The 18,323-nt window shown below is 55.9% G+C and overlaps 1 protein-coding gene and 1 pseudogene across 1 annotated transcript; one reads left to right on the top strand and one right to left on the bottom strand.

The window, feature by feature from the left end:
• Positions 1-777: 777 nt before the first annotated feature.
• Positions 778-5,810, bottom strand: LOC134433061 (zinc finger protein 271-like; annotated as a pseudogene).
• A 2,318-nt stretch (positions 5,811-8,128) lies between these two features.
• On the top strand, positions 8,129-18,076 carry RDH8 (retinol dehydrogenase 8). The gene is given in 8 exon segments (XM_063181946.1): positions 8,129-8,835; positions 11,788-11,949; positions 13,146-13,232; positions 13,235-13,324; positions 14,589-14,682; positions 15,366-15,549; positions 17,757-17,778; positions 17,781-18,076. Coding segments are annotated over 8 exon segments (1,032 nt in total). The 5' UTR covers positions 8,129-8,630; the 3' UTR covers positions 17,969-18,076.
• Positions 18,077-18,323: the final 247 nt, after the last annotated feature.

The raw sequence follows: 18,323 nt of genomic DNA, 5'->3' as shown, positions 1-18,323 counted from the left end.
TATATCTAGTGTGGGTTAAGACCACCAAAGGATGGAAAAAATGAGATTTTTCTGGGTTAGAAGTTGACAACCCTGGAGGATGAGGAACCCTCAGCCAGGTGTCCTCCAAACCTGGATCAAGAGGGTTCTGCCCACCTGGGACCATCCAGAGCAGATCCTCCCGTGGTGGAGAAGACCTCTGAGGATATCTAGTGTGGGTTAAGACCACCAAAGGATGGAAAAAATGAGATTTTTCTGGCTCAGAAGTTGACAAATCCTGGAGGACGTGGAACCTTCAGCCAGGTGTCTTCTCAACAGGAATCAGTGGGGACCATCCACAGCAGATCCTCCCACGGGAGACTGATGGTGGAGAAGACATCCATGTCTTCTTAAGACCACCAAAAGATGGAAAAAATGAGATTTTTTGGGGGTTAGAAGTTGACAAATCCAAGAGGATGTAGAACCCTCAGCCAGGTGTCCTCCAAACCTGGATCAAGAGGGTTCTGCCCACCTGGGACCATCCAGAGCAGATCCTCTCGTGGTGGAGAAGACATCTGAGGATATCTAGTGTGGGTTAAGACCACCAAAAGATGGAAAAAATGAGATTTTTCTGGCTCAGAAGTTGACAAACCCAGGAGGATTAGGAACCTTCACCCAGGTGTCCTCCAAACCTGGATCACCTGGGTTCTGCCCACCTGGGCTCACTGGGGATCAATCCATCATGGTGGACGGACTGATGGCGGAGAAGACCTTCAAGTGTTGCTGAAGACCACCAAAAAAGATGGAAAAAATGAGATTTTTCTGGCTCAGAAGTTGACAAACCCAGGAGGATGAGGAACCTTCACCAGGCGTCCTCCAAACCCCCGTGCTGCCCGCCGGGCACCATCCAGGTTGTCTTCTCCTGCGGACCACGGGCCCGGAGCAGCTCGCGGAGCTCCTCCCGCGCCCTGCACCGATGCCTGGCCAAGTTGCAGCTCTGCGAGAAGCTCCTCCCGCACCGGGGACACGCGTAGGGCCGCTCCCCGGTGTGACACCTCTGGTGGGCCGCCAGCCCGAGCTCTGCGAGAAGCTCTTGCCGCACTCCCCGCACTCATAGGGCCGCTCCCCGGTGTGGCTCCTGTGGTGGACAACCAGGCTGAAGCTGGCGCCGAAGCTCTTCCCGCACTGCCAGCACACGTAGGGACGCTCCCCGGTGTGGGTCCTCCTGTGCTTGACCAGCGTGGAGTTGTGCTTGAAGCCCACCCGCAGTCGGCGCAGCGGAAGGGCCTCTCGTCCGCGTGGACGCGCTGGTGGAGGAGGAGGTCGGACGTGGTGTGGAAGCTCTTCCAGCAGCGGTCGCACTCGTAGGGCCTCTCGCCGGTGTGGATGCGCTGGTGGACCACCAGGGCTGAGTTGCTCTGAAGCTCTTCCCGCAGTCGGGGCAGCAGAACGGCCGCTCCTCGGCGTGGCCGCGTTGGTGCTTGAGGAGCGTGGCGGTGGTGTAGAACCTCTGGTGGCATTGGTCGCACTCGTAGGGCCTCTCCTCAACGTGGTCGCTCTGGTGGATGACCAGGCTGGAGATCTCCTCACACTCGTAGGGCCTCTCCTCAACGTGGTTCCTCTGGTGGACAATCAGGCTGGAGCTCTCGCTGAAGTTCTCCTCACACTCCTCAGTGTGGTCCTTCTGGTGGACGACCAGCCTGGAGCTCCCACTGAAGTTCTCACACTCGTAGGGCCTCTCCTCAACGTGGTCCCTCTGGTGGACAATCAGGCTGGAGCTCTCACTTAAGTTCTCCTCAACGTGGTCCCTCTGGTGGACAATCAGGCTGCAGCTCTTGCTGAAGTTTTCCTCACACTCATAGGGTCTCTTCTCAGTGTGGTCCTTCTGGTGGATGACCAGGCTGGAGCTCTCACTGAAGTTCTCCTCACACTCATAGGGTCTCTCCTCAGTGTGGTCCTTCTGGTGGACGACCAGCCTGGAGCTCCCACTGAAGTTCTCACACTCATAGGGTTTCTCCTCAGCGTGGTCCCTCTGGTGGACGATCAGGCTGGAGCTCTCACTGAAGTTCTCACACTCATAGGGTCTCTTCTCAGTGTGGTCCTTCTGGTGGACGACCAGCCTGAGCTCCCACTGAAGTTCTCACACTCATAGGGTTTCTCCTCAGCGTGGTCCCTCTGGTGGACGATCAGGCTGGAGCTCTCACTGAAGTTCTCACACTCATAGGGTCTCTCCTCAGCCCTCTGGTGGACGATCAGGCTGGAGCTCTTGCTGAAGTTCTCCTCAGTGTGGTTCCTCTGGCGGATAACCAGCCTGGAGCTCCCGCTGAAATTCTCCTCACACTCCTCAGTGTGGTCCTTCTGGTGGACAATCAGGCTGGAGCTCTCACTGAAGTTCTCCTCAGTGTGGTTCCTCTGGCGGATAACCAGCCTGGAGCTCTCACTGAAGTTCTCACACTCATAGGGTTTCTCCTCAGCATGGTCCTTCTGGTGGACAACCAGCCTGGAGCTCCCGCTGAAGTTCTCCTCACACTCCTCAGTGTGGTCCTTCTGGTGGACAACCAGCCTGGAGCTCCCGCTGAAGTTCTCCTCAGTGTGGTTCCTCTGGTGGATGACCAGGCTGGAGCTCTCGCTGAAGTTCTCACACTCGTAGGGCCTCTCCTCAGCCTTCTGGTGGACAACCAGGCTGGAGCTCCCACTGAAGTTCTCACACTCATAGGGTTTCTCCTCAGTGTGGTTCCTCTGGTGGACAATCAGGCTGGAGCTCCCGCTGAAGTTCTCACACCTCTCCTCAGCGTGGTCCTTCTGGTGGACAACCAGCCTGGAGCTCCCGCTGAAGTTCTCCTCGCGCTCCTCACCGTGGATGAACCGGGGTTTCACCAGCTTGCAGCTGTCACTGAAGCTCTGCCCACACTCCAGAAGGTGGAACGGCTTCTCCTCCACGTGCGAGCGCTGGTGCACCACGAGCTCCCCGACGCTCCTGAACCTCCGACGGCACTGCTCGCACTCGCAGGGTTTCTCGGCAGCGTGGCTCCTCTGGTGGACAATCAGGTTGGAGCTGTTGGTGAAGCCCTTCCGCACTGGGGACACTCGTAGGGCCTCTCCCCGGTGTGGCTCCTGTGGTGGACGATCAGCTGCGAGCTCCTGCCGAAGCTCTTCCCGCACACCCCGCACTCGTAGGGCTTCTCCCCGCTGTGCGTCCTCTGGTGGACCACCAGGTAGGAGCTGGTGCTGAAGCTCTTCCCGCACTGCCCGCACGCGTAGGGGCGTTCCCCGGTGTGGACCCTGCGGTGCGTGGTGAGCGTGGAGTTCTCCCTGAAGCCCTTCCCACACTCGGGACAGCGGAACGGCCGCTCCTCGGTGTGGATCCTCTGGTGGCCACGGAGCATGGAGCTGCTCGGGAACCTCTTCTTGCACACGTCGCACTCGTAGGGCCTCTCGCCGGTGTGGTTCCTCTGGTGGACGATCAGGTGGGAGCTGGTGCTGAAGCTCTTCCCGCACAGCCCGCACTCGTAGGACCTCTCGCCGTTGTGCATCTTCTGGTGGACGATCAGGTAGGACCTGGTGTTGAAGCTCTTCCCACACACCCCACACGCGTAGGGGCGTTCCCCCGTGTGGATCCTGCGGTGGCGGACCAGGGACGATCTCCACCTGAAGCTCTTCCCACACTCGGAGCACCCGTGGGGCTTCTCCTGCCCACCCTGGAGCTGCTCATGGAGCCCCAGCTCGGCCTCAGCCACCAGCTCCTCGCTGCTCTCCATGCTCAGCTCCTGCTCTGGGGAGCAAGGACAAGGACACGATGGGATTTGCCCCGGTGGGGACAGGGACACGATGGGATTTGCCCCCGTGGGGACAAGGACACGATGGGATTTGCCCCACAAGGACACGATGGGATTTGGGATTTGCCCCACACCAATGACAGGGTGGGATTTGCCCCACAATTCTGGGTGGGATTTGGGATTTGCCCCACAAGGACAGGATGGGATTTGCCCACAGTTGAGGATGAGATTTGGGATTTGGGATTTGCCCCAGAATTCAGGATGGGATTTACCCCACAAGTTCAGGAAGGGATTTGCCCCGCAATTGAGGGTGAGATTTGGGACTTGCCCCACAAGGACACGATGGGATTTGCCCCCCTGGGGACAAGGACACGATGGGATTTGCCCCCGTGGGACAAGGACACGATGGGATTTGCCCCGGTGGGGACAAGGACACGATGGGATTTGCCTCACATTTGAGGGTGAGATTTGGGATTTGCCCCACAATTCAGGACGGGATTTGGGATTTGCCCCAATATTCAGGATGGGATTTACCCCACAATTCAGGAAGGTATTTGCCCCACAATTCTGGGTGGGATTTGGGATTTGCCCCACAAGTTCAGGAAGGGATTTGCCCCACAATTCAGGATGGCATTTGAGATTTGCCCCACAGTTTGAGGATGAGATTTGGGATTTGGGAATTGCCCCAGAATTCAGGATGGGATTTGGGATTTGCCCCACGAGGACACGATGGGATTTGCCCCCGTGGGGACAAGGACATGAGGGGATTTGCCCCACATTTGAGGGTGAGATTTGGATTTGGGATTTCCCCAGAATTCAGGATGGGATTTGGGATTTGCCCCCAACCCAGCATGGGATTTACCCCACAATTGAGGGTGGGATTTGGGATTTGCCCCACTATTCAGGATGGGATTTGCCCCACACCAATGAAAGGGTGGGATTTGCCCCACAATTCAGGGTGGGATTTGGGATTTGCCCCACGAGGACACGATGGGATTTGCCCCACAAATCTGAGTGGGATTTGGGATTTGCCCCCATCCCAGCATGGGATTTGCCCCACAATTCTGGGTGGGATTTGTGATTTGCCCACACCAATGACAGGGTGGGATTTGCCCCATGATTCAGGGTGGGATTTGGGATTTGCCCACAAGGACACGATGGGATTTGCCCCAGAGTTGAGGATGAGATTTGGGATTTGGGATTTGCCCCACAATTCAGGATGGCATTTGGGATTTGCCCAATCCCAGGACAGGATTTGCCCCCACCCCCCTTTCTCCCCCCCAGGCCGGGCTGGCAGCTGCCCCAGCACACAGAGGGTTAAAAGGGGCCCTGCCTTCCTCAAGATTCCTGAAAAATCTCTTTTTTAGGGTTTTTTCCCCTCTCCTGAGCAGCTGAGGAGCCTCAGAGGAAAAGATAAACAAGAATTATCTGCGGCTGTGGAATGCAACAGGCGCGGCCGGGATTGGGCTGCGATGGTTGTTTTTAATTTGTTTTTAATTTGTTTTTAATTGTTTTTAATTCATGGCCAATCACGGGGAGCAGGCTCGGATTCTCTCAGGCTCAGCAGCTTTTGTTATCATTCCTTTCAGGATTTTTTCCTTTTGAGCCTTCTAAAGAAATCTTTTCTTCTATTTTTAGTAGGGTTTAACTGTATAATTTTTTTAATATAATATATATCTTTAAATATACAATTTAATTAATATCTATATTAATACATAGAGTTTTAATATTTTATTTACTTTAAATACAATATCTATCTTAAAAAATAAATCAGCCCCGTAAAATAATAAATAATAACTAATACAAAATAATAAATCAGCGCTCCCAGTTCCCTCCCAGCGCTCCCAGTACCGCTCCCAGCGCTCCCAGTTCCCTCCCAGTACCGCTCCCAGCGCTCCCCAGTAAGACCGAGCTCCCCCATCCGCGCTCACCTGCGGGCTCCGGGGCTGATGCGGCCGCGCTTCCTCCCGCTCCTCCTCTTCCTCTGTCCCTCCTCTTCCTCCTCCTGCTCCTCCTCCTCCTCCTTCCCTTCCTCCTGCGTCCTCCTCTTCCTCCCGCTCCTCCTCCTCTCCCTCTGCAATGGGAGCGATACTGGGAGGGAACTGGGAGCGATACTGGGAGCGAACTGGGAGCGCTGGGAGGGAACTGGGAGCGCTGGGAGGGAACTGGGAGCGCTGGAGCGCTGGGAGGGATACTGGGAGCGCTGGGAGCGGTACTGGGAGCGAACTGGGAGCGCTGGGAGGGAACTGGGAGCGCTTTCCCTGCCGGTGCCGCTCTTACTGGAGCGCTGGGAGCGATGCTGGGAGCGCTGGAATGAACTGGGAGCGAACTGGGAGCGCTGGGAGGGAACTGGGAGCGCTTTCCCTGCCCGTGTCCGGTCCCGGAGCTCAAAGCCCGTCCCGGTGTCCGGTTCCGGAGCTCAGAGCCCGTTCCAGTCCCGGTCCCGGAGCTCGGTCCGGGCGGTGCCGGTGCCGGTGTCCGGTCAGAGGTGTTCAATGTCCGGTCCCGGAGCCCGGAGCCCGTTCCAGTCTCGGTCCCGGAGCTCGGTCCGGCCGGTTCTGGTGCCGGTGTCCGGTGCCGGTGTCCGGTCCGGTCGGTGCCGGTTCCGGTGTCCGTGTCCGGTCCCGGAGCTGGGAGCCCGTTCTAGTCCCGGTCCCGGTGCCCGTGTCCGTTCCCGTCCCGGTTCCGGTGTCCGTGTCCGGTCCCGGAGCTCGGAGCCCGTTCCCGGCCCGGTGCCGGTGTCCGTGTCTGGTGCCGGTTCCGGTGTCCGTGTCCGGTCCCGGTGCCGGTTCCGGTGCCCGTGTCCGGTTCCGGTGTCCATGTCCGGTCCCGGTGCCCGTGTCCGTTCCCGGTGCCGGTTCCGGTGTCCGTGTCCGTTCCGGTGCCGGTGTCCGTGTCCGTTCCCGGTGCCGGTTCCGGTGCCCGTGTCCGTGTCCGGTCCCGGTTCCGGTGTCCGTGTCCGTTCCCGTCCCGGTTCCGGTGCCCGGTTCCGGTGCCGGAGCTCGGGGCGTGGCGGATTTGGGGTTCCCCAGGTGAAGGGGGCGGGGCCACCGCGCACTTTGTCCCTCCCCCCCCCCCCCCCCCCCCCCCACGCTTTGGGGACATCCCGGGCTGTCCCCCCCCCGTGTCATCCCCCCCCCCAACCTTGGTGACATCCCGAGGTGTCCCCCCCCCCCCCCCTTTGTCACCTCCCCCTTGGTGACATCCCGAGGTGTCCCCCCCCCCCTTTGTCACCTCCCCCTTGGTGACATCCAGAGGTGTCCCCCCCCCCCATTTGTGATGTCACCCCCGTTTTCCCCTCCCCCTTTGGGGACATCCCAAGATGTCACCCCCCCCCCTCCCCCCCCCCCCCGGTGACCTCGAGGTGTCCCCCCCGTGGTCCCCCCCCCCCCCCCCCACCATGGTGACATCCCGAGATGTCACCCCCCCCCCCTTTGTCCCCCCTTGCTCAGTGACGTCATGCCTTGGGGACCCTTGGGGACATTTGGGGTCCCCCCTGACCCTCCCGGGATGTCCCCCCCGTTGTCCCCCCCTTTGTCCCCTCCCGGTGCCACCACTGATCCCTTAGGGGGGCAGGTGACACCACGGCCACCCCTCGGTGACCCCGGGATGTCCCCCCCCGTGTCCCCTTCCCTTTGGTGACCCCTGGGTGTCCCCCCTTTGTCCCCCCCCGTGTCCCCCACCCCTCCTTGGTGACATCCTGAGATGTCCCCCCCGTGTCCCCCCCCGTGTCGCGGTGCCACCCCCTCCCTGGTGACCCCTTTGTCCCCCCCGGTGACCCCTTGGTGTCCCTCCTTTGTCCCCTCCCTTGTCGCGGTGCCACCCCTTTCCTTGGTGACATCCTGAGATGTCCCCCCTTTGTCCCCCCATTGTCGCGGTGCCACCCCCTCCCTTGGTGGCCCCTTTGTCCCCTCCGGTGACCCCTTGGTGCCACCCCGGTGCCACCACGTGCCCGCTGATCCCCTTAGGGGGAGGTGACACCAATGGCACCCCCCGATGTCCCCCCGGTGCCACCACGTGCCCGCTGATCCCCTTAGGGGGGAGGTGACACCAATGCCACCCCCCGATGTCCCCCCGGTGCCACCACGTGCCCGCTGATCCCCTTAAGAGCCTTTGCCCGGCACAGGGGGGGAGGTGACACCAATGCCACCCCCCCGGTGACCCCGGGATGTCACCGCCGATGTCGCGGTGCCACCACCACCGATCCCGGCACAGGGGGAGGTGACACCAATGCCACCCCCTGATGTCCCCCCGGTGCCACCACCGGTCCCGTTCAGGGGGAGGTGACACCAATGCCACCCCCCGATGTCCCCCCGGTGCCACCACGTGCCCGCTGATCCCCTTAGGGGGGAGGTGACACCAATGCAGCCCCTGATGTCCCCCCGGTGCCACCACCGGTCCCGTTCAGGGGGAGGTGACACCAATGCCACCCCCCGATGTCCCCCCGGTGCCACCACCGGTCCCGTTCAGGGGGAGGTGACACCAATGCCACCCCTCGATGTCCCCCCGGTGCCACCACCACCGGTCCCGTTCAGGGGGAGGTGACACCAATGCCACCCCCTGATGTCCCCCCGGTGCCACCACCGATCCCGGCACAGGGGGGAGGTGACACCAATGCCACCCCCCGATGTCCCCCGGTGCCACCACGTGCCCGCTGATCCCCTTAGGGGGGAGGTGACACCAATGCCAGCCCCTGATGTCCCCCCGGTGCCACCACCGGTCCCGTTCAGGGGGAGGTGACACCAATGCCACCCCCCGATGTCCCCCCGGTGCCACCACCGGTCCCGTTCAGGGGGAGGTGACACCAATGCCACCCCCCGATGTCCCCCCGGTGCCACCACGTGCCCGCTGATCCCTTAAGAGCCTTTGCCCGGCACAGGGGGGGAGGTGACACCAATGCCACCCCCCGGTGACCCCGGGATGTCACCGCCGATGTCACCGCCCGCTGATCCCGTTAAGAGCCTTAGCCCGGCCCGGGGGGGGGGAGGTGACACCATGGCCACCCCCCCGTGTCGCACCGTCCTTGTCACCGGCTGCTCCTCGGGCATCGGCCTGGCCGTGGCCGTGCTGCTCGCCAGGGACCCCCAGAGGCGATACCTGGGTGAGGAGGGGTCCCCAAAGTGTCCCCAAAGTGTCCCCAAGGGTCCCCAAAGTGTCCCCAAATTGTCCCCAAGGTGGGACGGAGGGGAGGGAGGGGAAATACCGGCGGGGAGGGGGGGGGGGACGGCTCGGGATTGTCCCCAGGGGGATGGGGGACACCTCGGGAGGGTCCCCAAATGTCCCCAAGGGTCCCCAAATGTCCCCAGGTGTCCCCAAGTGTCCCCAAAATGTCCCCAGGTGTCCCCAAGGTGGGAGAGAAGGAGGGGAAATAACGGGAGGGGACTGGGGGGGACAGCCCGGGATTGTCCCCAAGGGGATGGGGGACACCTCGGGAGGGTCCCCAAGTGTCCCCAAGGGTCCCCAGGTGTCCCCAAGGGTCCCCAAATGTCCCCAAGGGTCCCCAGGTGTCCCCAAGGGTCCCCAAATGTCCCCAAGGGTCTCCAAGGGTCCCCAAATGTCCCCAAGGCGAGAGGGAAATACCAGGAGGGGACAGCTCGGGATTGTCCCCAAGGTGGGAGGGAAAGGGGGGGACAGCCCGGGAGGGTCCCCAAATGTCCCCAAGGGTCCCCAAAATGTCCCAGGTGTCCCCAGGTGTCCCCAAGTGTCCCCAGGTGTCCCCAAGGTGGGAGAGAAGGAGGGGAAATAACGGGAGGGGACTGGGGGGGACAGCCCGTGATTGTCCCCAAGGGGATGGGGGACACCTCGGGAGGGTCCCCAAATGTCCCCAAGGGTCCCCAGGTGTCCCCAGGTGTCCCCAAGTGTCCCCAAGGGTCCCCAAATGTCCCCAAATGTCCCCAAGGGTCCCCAGGTGTCCTCAAGGGTCCCCCAAGTGTCCCCAAGGGTCTCCAAGGGTCCCCAAATGTCCCAAGGCGAGAGGGAAATACCAGGAGGGGACAGCTCGGGATTGTCCCCAAGGTGGGAGGGAAAGGGGGGGACAGCCCGGGAGGGTCCCCAAATGTCCCCAAGGGTCCCCAAAATGTCCCCAGGTGTCCCCAGGTGTCCCCAAGTGTCCCCAAAATGTCCCCAGGTGTCCCCAAGGTGGGAGAGAAGGAGGGGAAATAACGGGAGGGGACTGGGGGGGGACAGCCCGGGATTGTCCCCAAGGGGATGGGGGACACCTCGGGAGGGTCCCCAAATGTCCCCAAGGGTCCCCAGGTGTCCCCAAGGGTCCCCAAATGTCCCCAAGGGTCTCCAAGGGTCCCCAAATGTCCCCAAGGCGAGAGGGAAATACCAGGAGGGGACAGCTCGGGATTGTCCCCAAGGTGGGAGGGAAAGGGGGGGACAGCCCGGGAGGGTCCCCAAATGTCCCCAGGTGGCCCCAAAATGTCCCCAGGTGTCCCCAGGTGGCCCCAGGTGTCCCCAAAATGTCCCCAAGTGTCCCCCAGGTGTCCCCAAGGTGGGAGAGGAGGAGGGGAAATGACGGGAGGGCCCTGGGGGGCACAGCCCGGGATTGTCCCCAAGGGGAATTTTGGGGTCCCTGCTGGGGTTTGGGGGGGTCTCCCATGGGAATTTTGGGGTTTTGGGGTTTTTTTTTTGGGGTCTCCCATGGGAATTTTGGGGTTTTTGGGGTTTTTTGGGGTCTCCCATGGGAATTTTGGGGGTTTTGTTTTTTTGGGGGGGGGGATTTTTGGGCTGTTTCGAACGGGATTTGGGGGATTTTTTGGGGATTTTTGGGCTGTTTCTAATGCGATTTTTGGGATTTTTCCAGTGGGATTTTTGGGCTGTTTCCAATGGGATTTTTGGATTTTTTGGGGGATTTTTTGGCTGTTTCCAATGGGATTTTTGAGGTGTTTCCAATGGATTTTTGGGCTGTTTCTAAAGGGATTTTTGGGATTTTCCAGTGGGATTTTTGGGCTGTTTCTAATGGGATTTTTGGGATTTTTTGGGATTTTTGTTCCAGTCCTGGCCACCATGCGGGACCTGTCCCGGGGCTGTTTCCAATGGGATTTTGGGTTTTTTTGGGGGGGATTTTTGGGCTGTTTCTAACGGGATTTTTGGGCTGTTTCCAATGGGATTTTTGGGGTGTTTCTAGCGGGATTTTTGGGATTTTTTGGGGATTTTTTTGGGGTTTTGTTCCAGTCCTGGCCACCATGCGGGACCTGTCCCGGGGCTGTTTTTAATGGGATTTTTTGGGGATTTTTTGGCTGTTTCTAGCGGGATTTTGGGGATTTTTGGGGGGATTTTTGGGCTGTTTCTAGCGGGATTTTGGGGAGGTTTTTGGGATTTTTGGGCTGTTTCTAGCGGGATTTTTGGGATTTTTTGGGGATTTTTTTTGGGTTTTGTTCCAGTCCTGGCCACCATGCGGGACCTGTCCCGGGGCTGTTTTTAACGGGATTTTTGGGATTTTTGGGGGATTTTTGGGCTGTTTCCAATGGGATTTTTGGGCTGTTTCTAACGGGATTTTTGGGCTGTTTCCAATGGGATTTTTGGGGTGTTTCTAACGGGATTTTTGGGCTGTTTCTAACGGGATTTTTGGGCTGTTTCCAATGGGATTTTTGGGCTGTTTCTAACGGGATTTTTTGGGCTGTTTCCAATGGGATTTTTGGGGTGTTTCTAACAGGATTTTTGGGATTTTTTGGGGTTTTTTGGGGGATTTTGGTTCCAGTCCTGGCCACCATGCGGGACCTGTCCCGGGGCTGTTTCTAATGGGATTTTTGTGTTTTTTTGTGGTTTTTTTTGGATTTTGGTTCCAGTCCTGGCCACCATGCGGGACCTGTCCCGGGGCTGTTTTTAATGGGATTTTTTGTATTTTTTTGTGGGTTTTTTTTGGATTTTGGTTTCCAGTCCTGGCCACCATGCGGGACCTGTCCCGGGGCTGTTTTTAATGGGATTTTTTGGGGATTTTTGGGCTGTTTCTAACGGGATTTTTGGGCTGTTTCCAATGGGATTTTTGGGCTGTTTCTAGCGGGATTTTTGGGATTTTTTTGTGGTTTTTTTTGGATTTTGGTTCCAGTCCTGGCCACCATGCGGGACCTGTCCCGCCGGGGCGCGCTGGAGGCCGCGGCCGGGGCCACCCTCGGGGACACCCTGTGGATTCTGCGCCTCGACGTCACCAGCGACGCCTCCGTGGCCGAGTGCCTGCAGCAGATCCCGGGGGGACGCGTGGACGTCGTGGGTGAGAAAATCCGGGAATTTGGGGCATTTTGGGGAATTTTTCGGGATTTTTTGGTGCATTTTTGGGGCATTTTTTGGGGTATTTTTTGGAATTTTTAGGGATTCTTTTGGGCATTTTGGGGGGTTTTTTGGGCATTTTTTTGGATTTTTTGGGGCATTTTTCGGGGATTTTTGCGAATTTTTAGGGAATTTTTGGGGGCATTTTTTGGGCATTTTGCCGGGATTTTTGCAAATTTTTAGGGAATTTTGGGGGGCATTTTTAAAGGATTTTTGCGAATTTTTAGGGGTTTTTTGGGCATTTTTGGGGTTTTTTTTTGGGCATTTTTGGGATTTTTTGGGGCATTTTTTGGAGACTTTTGGGATTTTTAGGGATTTTTGGTGCAATTTTTGGGGGATTTTTTCACATTTGTGTATCTCAGAGCCCCAGGGGCCGATTTTGGGGGGATTTCGGGGATTTTCGGGGTCCCCCTGACCCCCCCCCCCATTGAACAACTCGGTGCTGCTGATTTTGGGATTTTTTGGGGTGCATTTTTGGGTGGATTTTACGGGTTTTTGTGCAGATTTCTGGGATTTTTTAGATTTGTGTATCTCGGAGCCCCAGGGGCCGATTTTGGGGGGGATTTCGGGATTTTTCGGGGTCCCCCTGATCCCTCCCGACCCCTCCCCAGTGAACAACTCAGGGCTGCTGATTTTGGGGTGGTTTTCTTCAGATTTTATGGGCTTTCCTGGGATTTAATGTGATCTTATGGGATTTTTTTCGGATTTGTGTATCTCGGAGCCCCAGGGGCCGATTTTGGGGGGGATTTCGGGGATTTTCGGGGTCCCCCTGACCCCCGGCGCCCCCTCCCCAGTGAACAACTCAGGGCTGCTGATTTTGGGGTGGTTTTCTTCAGATTTTATGGGGTTTCCTGGGATTTAATGTGATTTTATGGGAATTTTTTTCGGATTTGTGTATCTCGGAGCCCCAGGGGCCGATTTTGGGGGGGATTTCGGGATTTTTCGGGGTTCCCCTGACCCCCCCCATTGAACAACTCAGGGCTGCTGATTTTGGGGTGGTTTTCTTCAGATTTTATGGGGTTTTCTGGGATTTTCTGGGATTTTTTTTGGATTTGTGTATCTCGGAGCCCCAGGGGCCGATTTTGGGGGGGATTTCGGGGATTTTCGGGGTCCCCCTGACCCCCGGCGCCCCCTCCCCAGTGAACAACGCGGGCGTGGGGCTGGTGGGGCCGCTGGAGAGCGCCTCGGGGCCGCAGGTGCAGCGCGTCTTCGACACCAACGTCTTCGGGTGCTGCGCCTGGCCCAGGCCCTGCTCCCCCAGATGAAGCGGCGCCGCAGCGGCCACATCGTGGTGGTCAGCAGCGTCATGGGGCTGCAGGGTGAGACCCCCCAAAAGAAACCCCAAAAAAACCCCTCCTCGGGACCCCGAAATTCGGGTTCGGCGCCCCAAAAAACCCCCGGGACCGCTCCAAAAAAAAACGGGACCCCGAAAAACCCCGTGGGACCCCAAAATTCGGCTTTGGGACCCCAAAATTCGAGTTCGGCACCCCAAAAAACCCCCGGGACCGCTCCAAAAAACGGGACTCCACAAAACTCCGTGGGATCCCCAAAATTCGGCTTTGGGACCCCAAAACTCGGGTTTGGCACCCCAAAAAAAAACCCGGGAGCCCAAAATTCCTCCTCGGGACCCCAAAATTCGGCTTTGGGACCCCAAAATTCGAGTTCGGCACCCAAAAAAACCCCCAGGACCGCTCCAAAAAAAAACGGGACCCCAAAAAACCCCGTGGGACCCCAAAATTCGGCTTTGGGACCCCAAAATTCGGGTTTGGCACCCCAAAAAAAAACCCGGGAGCCCAAAATTCCTCCTCGGGACCCCAAAATTCGGCTTTGGGACCCCAAAATTCGGGATCGGCGCCACAAAAAACCCCCGGGACCCCAAAATTCCTCCTCAGGACCCCAAAAAACCCCGTGGGACCCCAAAATTCGGCTTGGACCCCAAAATTCAGATTCGGGACCCCAAAACTCAGGTTGGCACCCCCAAAAAAACCCAGGACCCCAAATTTCGACTTTAGGACCCCAAAAACCCAGGGACCCCAAATTCCTCCTCGGCACCCCAAAATTCGGGTTCGGCACCCCAAAAAACCCCGGGGAACCCCAAAATTCGAGTTTGGCACCCCAAAAAGAGAGACCCCAACCTCCAAATTTTGGAGGAAATCGAGGCCCCAAACCCCAAATTTTGGGGAAATTGAGACCCCAACCCCCAAATTTTGGGGAAATTGAGACCCCAACCCCCAAATTCTGGAGGAAATCGAGGCCCCAAATCCCAAATTTTGGGGGAATTGAGACCCCAACCCCAAATTCTGGAGGAAATCGAGGCCCCAAATCCCAAATTTTGGGGGAAATTGAGACCCCAACCCCCAAATTCTGGAGGAAATCGAGGCCCCAAATCCCAAATTTTGGGGGAAATTGAGACCCCAACCCCCAAAATTTGGAGGAAATCGAGGCCCCAAACCCCAAATTTTGGGGGAAATTGAGACCCCAACCCCCAAATTTGGAGGAAATCAAGACCCCAAACCCCAAATTTTGGGGGTATGGAGATCCCAGAGCCCTCCCAGACCCCCCAAAATTTTCGGGGTCCCGCAGGGGTCGTGTTCAACGACATCTACTCGGCCTCCAAGTTCGCCGTGGAGGGTTTGTGCGAGAGCCTGGCCGTGCAGCTGCTGCAGTTCAACGTCTTGTGAGTGCCAAAATCACCCCAAAAATCACCCCAAAATCACCCCAAAATTATCCCAAAATCACCCCAAAATCGCCCCAAAATTATCCAAAATCACCCCAAAATTATCCTGTAAATTGCCCCAAAATCACCCCAAAACCACCCCAAAATTATCCCCAAATCACCCCAAATCATCCAGAAATTGCCCCCAAAATGATCCCAAAATCACCCTGGAAATCACCCCAAAATTATCCCCAATCACCCCAAAATCACCCCAAAATCATCCTGGAAATTGCCGCAAAATCGCCCCAAAATTATCCCAAAATTGCCCCAAAATCATCCTGGAAATTGCCCCAAAATCACCCCAAAATTATCCCAAATTCACCCTGGAAATCACCCAAAATTGTCCCAAATCACCCCCAAAATTATCCTGGAAATTGCCGCAAAATCAAAGCCCCAAAAAATAAATTTTTTAAAAAGTCCACAAAAAATCCTTAAAAAATCTCCAAAAATCCCAAAATTCCTCCACACGCTCAGCTGCAACCCCTGCTGGCTGCTGAGGGAAATGCCCCAAAAGTGCCTCAAAATCGCCATAAAAACACCCAAAAAACCCCCCAAAATCCCCAAAAAGTCCAAAAAAAACCCCAAAAAAACCCCCAAAAAACCCCAAAAAAAACCCCAAATCCCAAAATCCCCAAAATCCCCAGCGTGTCCCTGGTGGAGCCGGGCCCGGTGAACACGGAGTTCGAGCGCAAGGTTCTGCAGGAGGTGGAAAAATCCGAATTTCCCGGCACCGACGCCGAGACCCTGCGCTACTTCCGCGAGGTTTATCTGCCCGCCAGCCGCGACGTGTTCGACACCTTCGGCCAGAGCCCCCAGGAGGTGGCACAGGTGAGAATTCGGCATTTTTTTGGGGTTTTTTGGGGTTTTTTGGGGTTTTTTTGGGGTTTTTTCGGGGTTTTTATGGCAATTTTTGAGGCACTTTTGGGGCATTTCCCTCAGCAGCCAGCGGGGGTTGTAGCTGAGCATGTGGAGGAATTTGTGGATTTTTTTTGGGGTTTTTTTTAGGATTTTTTGTGGGTTACACCTTCGGCAAGAGCCCCCAGGAGATGGCACAGGCGAGAATTCGGCGTTTTTTTGGGGTTTTTTGGGGTTTTTTGGGGTTTTTTTCGGGGGTTTTATGGCGATTTTTGAGGCACTTTTGGGCATTTCCCTCAGCAGCCAGCGGGGGTTGTAGCTGAGCATGTGGAGGAATTTGGGGATTTTTTTGGGGTTTTTTTTAGGATTTTTTGTGGGTTACACCTTCGGCCAGAGCCCCCAGGAGATGGCACAGGCGAGAATTTGGCGTTTTTTTGGGGTTTTTTGGGTTTTTTTTTGGTTTTTTCGGGGTTTTTATGGCAATTTTTGAGGCACTTTTGGGCATTTCCCTCAGCAGCCAGCGGGGGTTGTAGCTGAGCATGTGGAGGAATTTGGGGATTTTTTTGGGGGTTTTTTAAGATTTTTTGTGGGTTACACCTTCGGCCAGAGCCCCCAGGAGGTGGCACAGGTGAGAATTCGGCTTTTTTGGGGGTTTTTTGGGGTTTTTTTGGGTTTTTTCGGGGTTTTTATGGCGATTTTTGAGGCACTTTTGGGGCATTTCCCTCAGCAGCCAGCGGGGGTTGTAGCTGAGCATGTGGAGGAATTTCGGGATTTTTTTGGGGTATTTTTAAGATTTTTTGTGGATTCCACCTTCGGCCAGAGCCCCCAGGAGGTGGCGCAGGTGAGAATTCGGGGCTTTTTGGGGTTTTTTGGGGTTTTTTCGGGGTTTTTATGGCAATTTTTGAGGCACTTTTGGGGCATTTCCCTCAGCAGCCAGCGGGGGTTGTAGCTGAGCACGTGGAGGAATTTGGGGATTTTTTTGGGGTTTTTTAAGATTTTTTGTGGGTTACACCTTCGGCAAGAGCCCCCAGGAGGTGGCACAGGCGAGAATTTGGCGGTTTTTTGGGGTTTTTTGGGTTTTTTGGGGTTTTTTTTGGGGTTTTTTCGGGGTTTTTATGGCGATTTTTGAGGCACTTTTGGGGCATTTCCCTCAGCAGCCAGCGGGGGACGTAGGTGAACACTGGGAGGAATTTTGGGATTTTTTAGGATTTTTTTTGGTGAGAATTTTTAATTTGATGTTTTGGGATTTTTTAGGATTTTTTTGGTGGATTTTTGGGGCTTTTATGGTGATTTTGGGGAATTTTATGGCGATTTTTGGGGCATTTCCTGCCTGGTCCTGCCCAGTGTTCAACACCTTCGGCCAGAGCCCCCAGGAGGTGGCACAGGTCAGGATTTGGGGTTTTTTTGGTGATTTTTTTGTGATTTTTTGGCGAGTTTTTGGCGGTTTTTTTCACGATTTCTTTTGTGGTTTTTTGCGATTTTTGGCAAATTTTTTTGCTATTTTTTTGGCAATTTTTTGCTATTTTTTTTGCGATTTTATGGGCAATTTTTTCGCTATTTTTCGGCAACTTTTTTGCGATTTTGTGCAATTTTTTCTTGCGCTTTTTGGCGACATTTTTGCGACTTTTCCTCTAATAATTTTTTTATATTTTTGAAATTTTTTTGTGACTTTTATTTTTTTGCTACTTTTTCGCTTTTTTTTTTTTTTTTTTTTTTGCAATTTTTTGACGATTTTTTTGGCGACTTTCCTGGCCATTTTCCTCGCTTATTTTTTCCCCATTTTTTGCAATTTTCCAGCGATTTTTACAATTTTTTTCTCCATTTTTTTTGCGATTTTTTGGGCGATTTTTTCACGACGTCTTCCGCCATTTTTCCGCGATTTTTTTTGCCTTTTTTATTTATTTTGGTTTTTTTTTTTTGCGATTTTTTGACGATTTTTTGGGACGATTTTCCTGGCCATTTTCCTCCCTATTTTCCCCCCTATTTTTTCGCAATTTTCCAGTGATTTTTGCGATTTTTTTCTCCATTTTTTTGCGATTTTTTGGGCGATTTTTTTCACCATTTCTCCGCCATTTTTTCCGCCATTTCTCCGCCATTTTTCCGCCATTTCTCCGCCATTTTGGGGCCGATTTCCACCATTTTTTTTTCCCCTTTCTCCTCTCCTCCTCCCCTCTGCCCAGGCCATCGTGTCGGTGATCGGCGCCCCCGGCCCCCGTTCCGGACCCCCACCAACCCCCTGTACTCGCCCCTGCTCGCCCTGCGCTTCGCCGACCCCAGCGGGGACCTCGGCGTCCGAACCTTCCAGCGCCTCCTCTTCGACCTGGGCCTGAGCCTGGCGCTGCTGCGCTGCCTCACCTGCCGCTGCTGCCGCCGCCGCGTCACCCCCGTCTGAGGGCGCCCCCGAACCGGGGCCTGGGGGCGAAATTCGGGGGCTTTGGGGCGAAATTCGGGCGAAAATCGGGCGAAATTCGGGTGAAATACGGGCGAAATTCGGGCGAAATCAGGGAGGTTTTAGGGGGGGTTTTGGGGTCTCACCTGAGCTTTGAGGGGGTCTCTGAGTCAGTCTCATCTGAGGGAAACCCAAAATTTGGGCTTTGGGGTGAAATTTGGGGGTTTTGGGGCGAAATTCGGGTCAAGTTTGGGCGAAATTCGGGCGAAATCGGGGAGGTTTTAGGGGGGGTTTTGGGGTCTCACCTGAGCTTTGAGGGGGTCTCTGAGTCAGTCTCGTCTGAGGGAAACCCAAAATT

The sequence above is a fragment of the Melospiza melodia genome (assembly GCF_035770615.1).
Source record: "Melospiza melodia melodia isolate bMelMel2 chromosome 17 unlocalized genomic scaffold, bMelMel2.pri SUPER_17_unloc_2, whole genome shotgun sequence".
Lineage (NCBI taxonomy): Eukaryota > Metazoa > Chordata > Aves > Passeriformes > Passerellidae > Melospiza > Melospiza melodia.
Note: the sequence above shows the minus strand (reverse complement) of the source record. Positions and strands in the feature narration are given on the sequence as shown.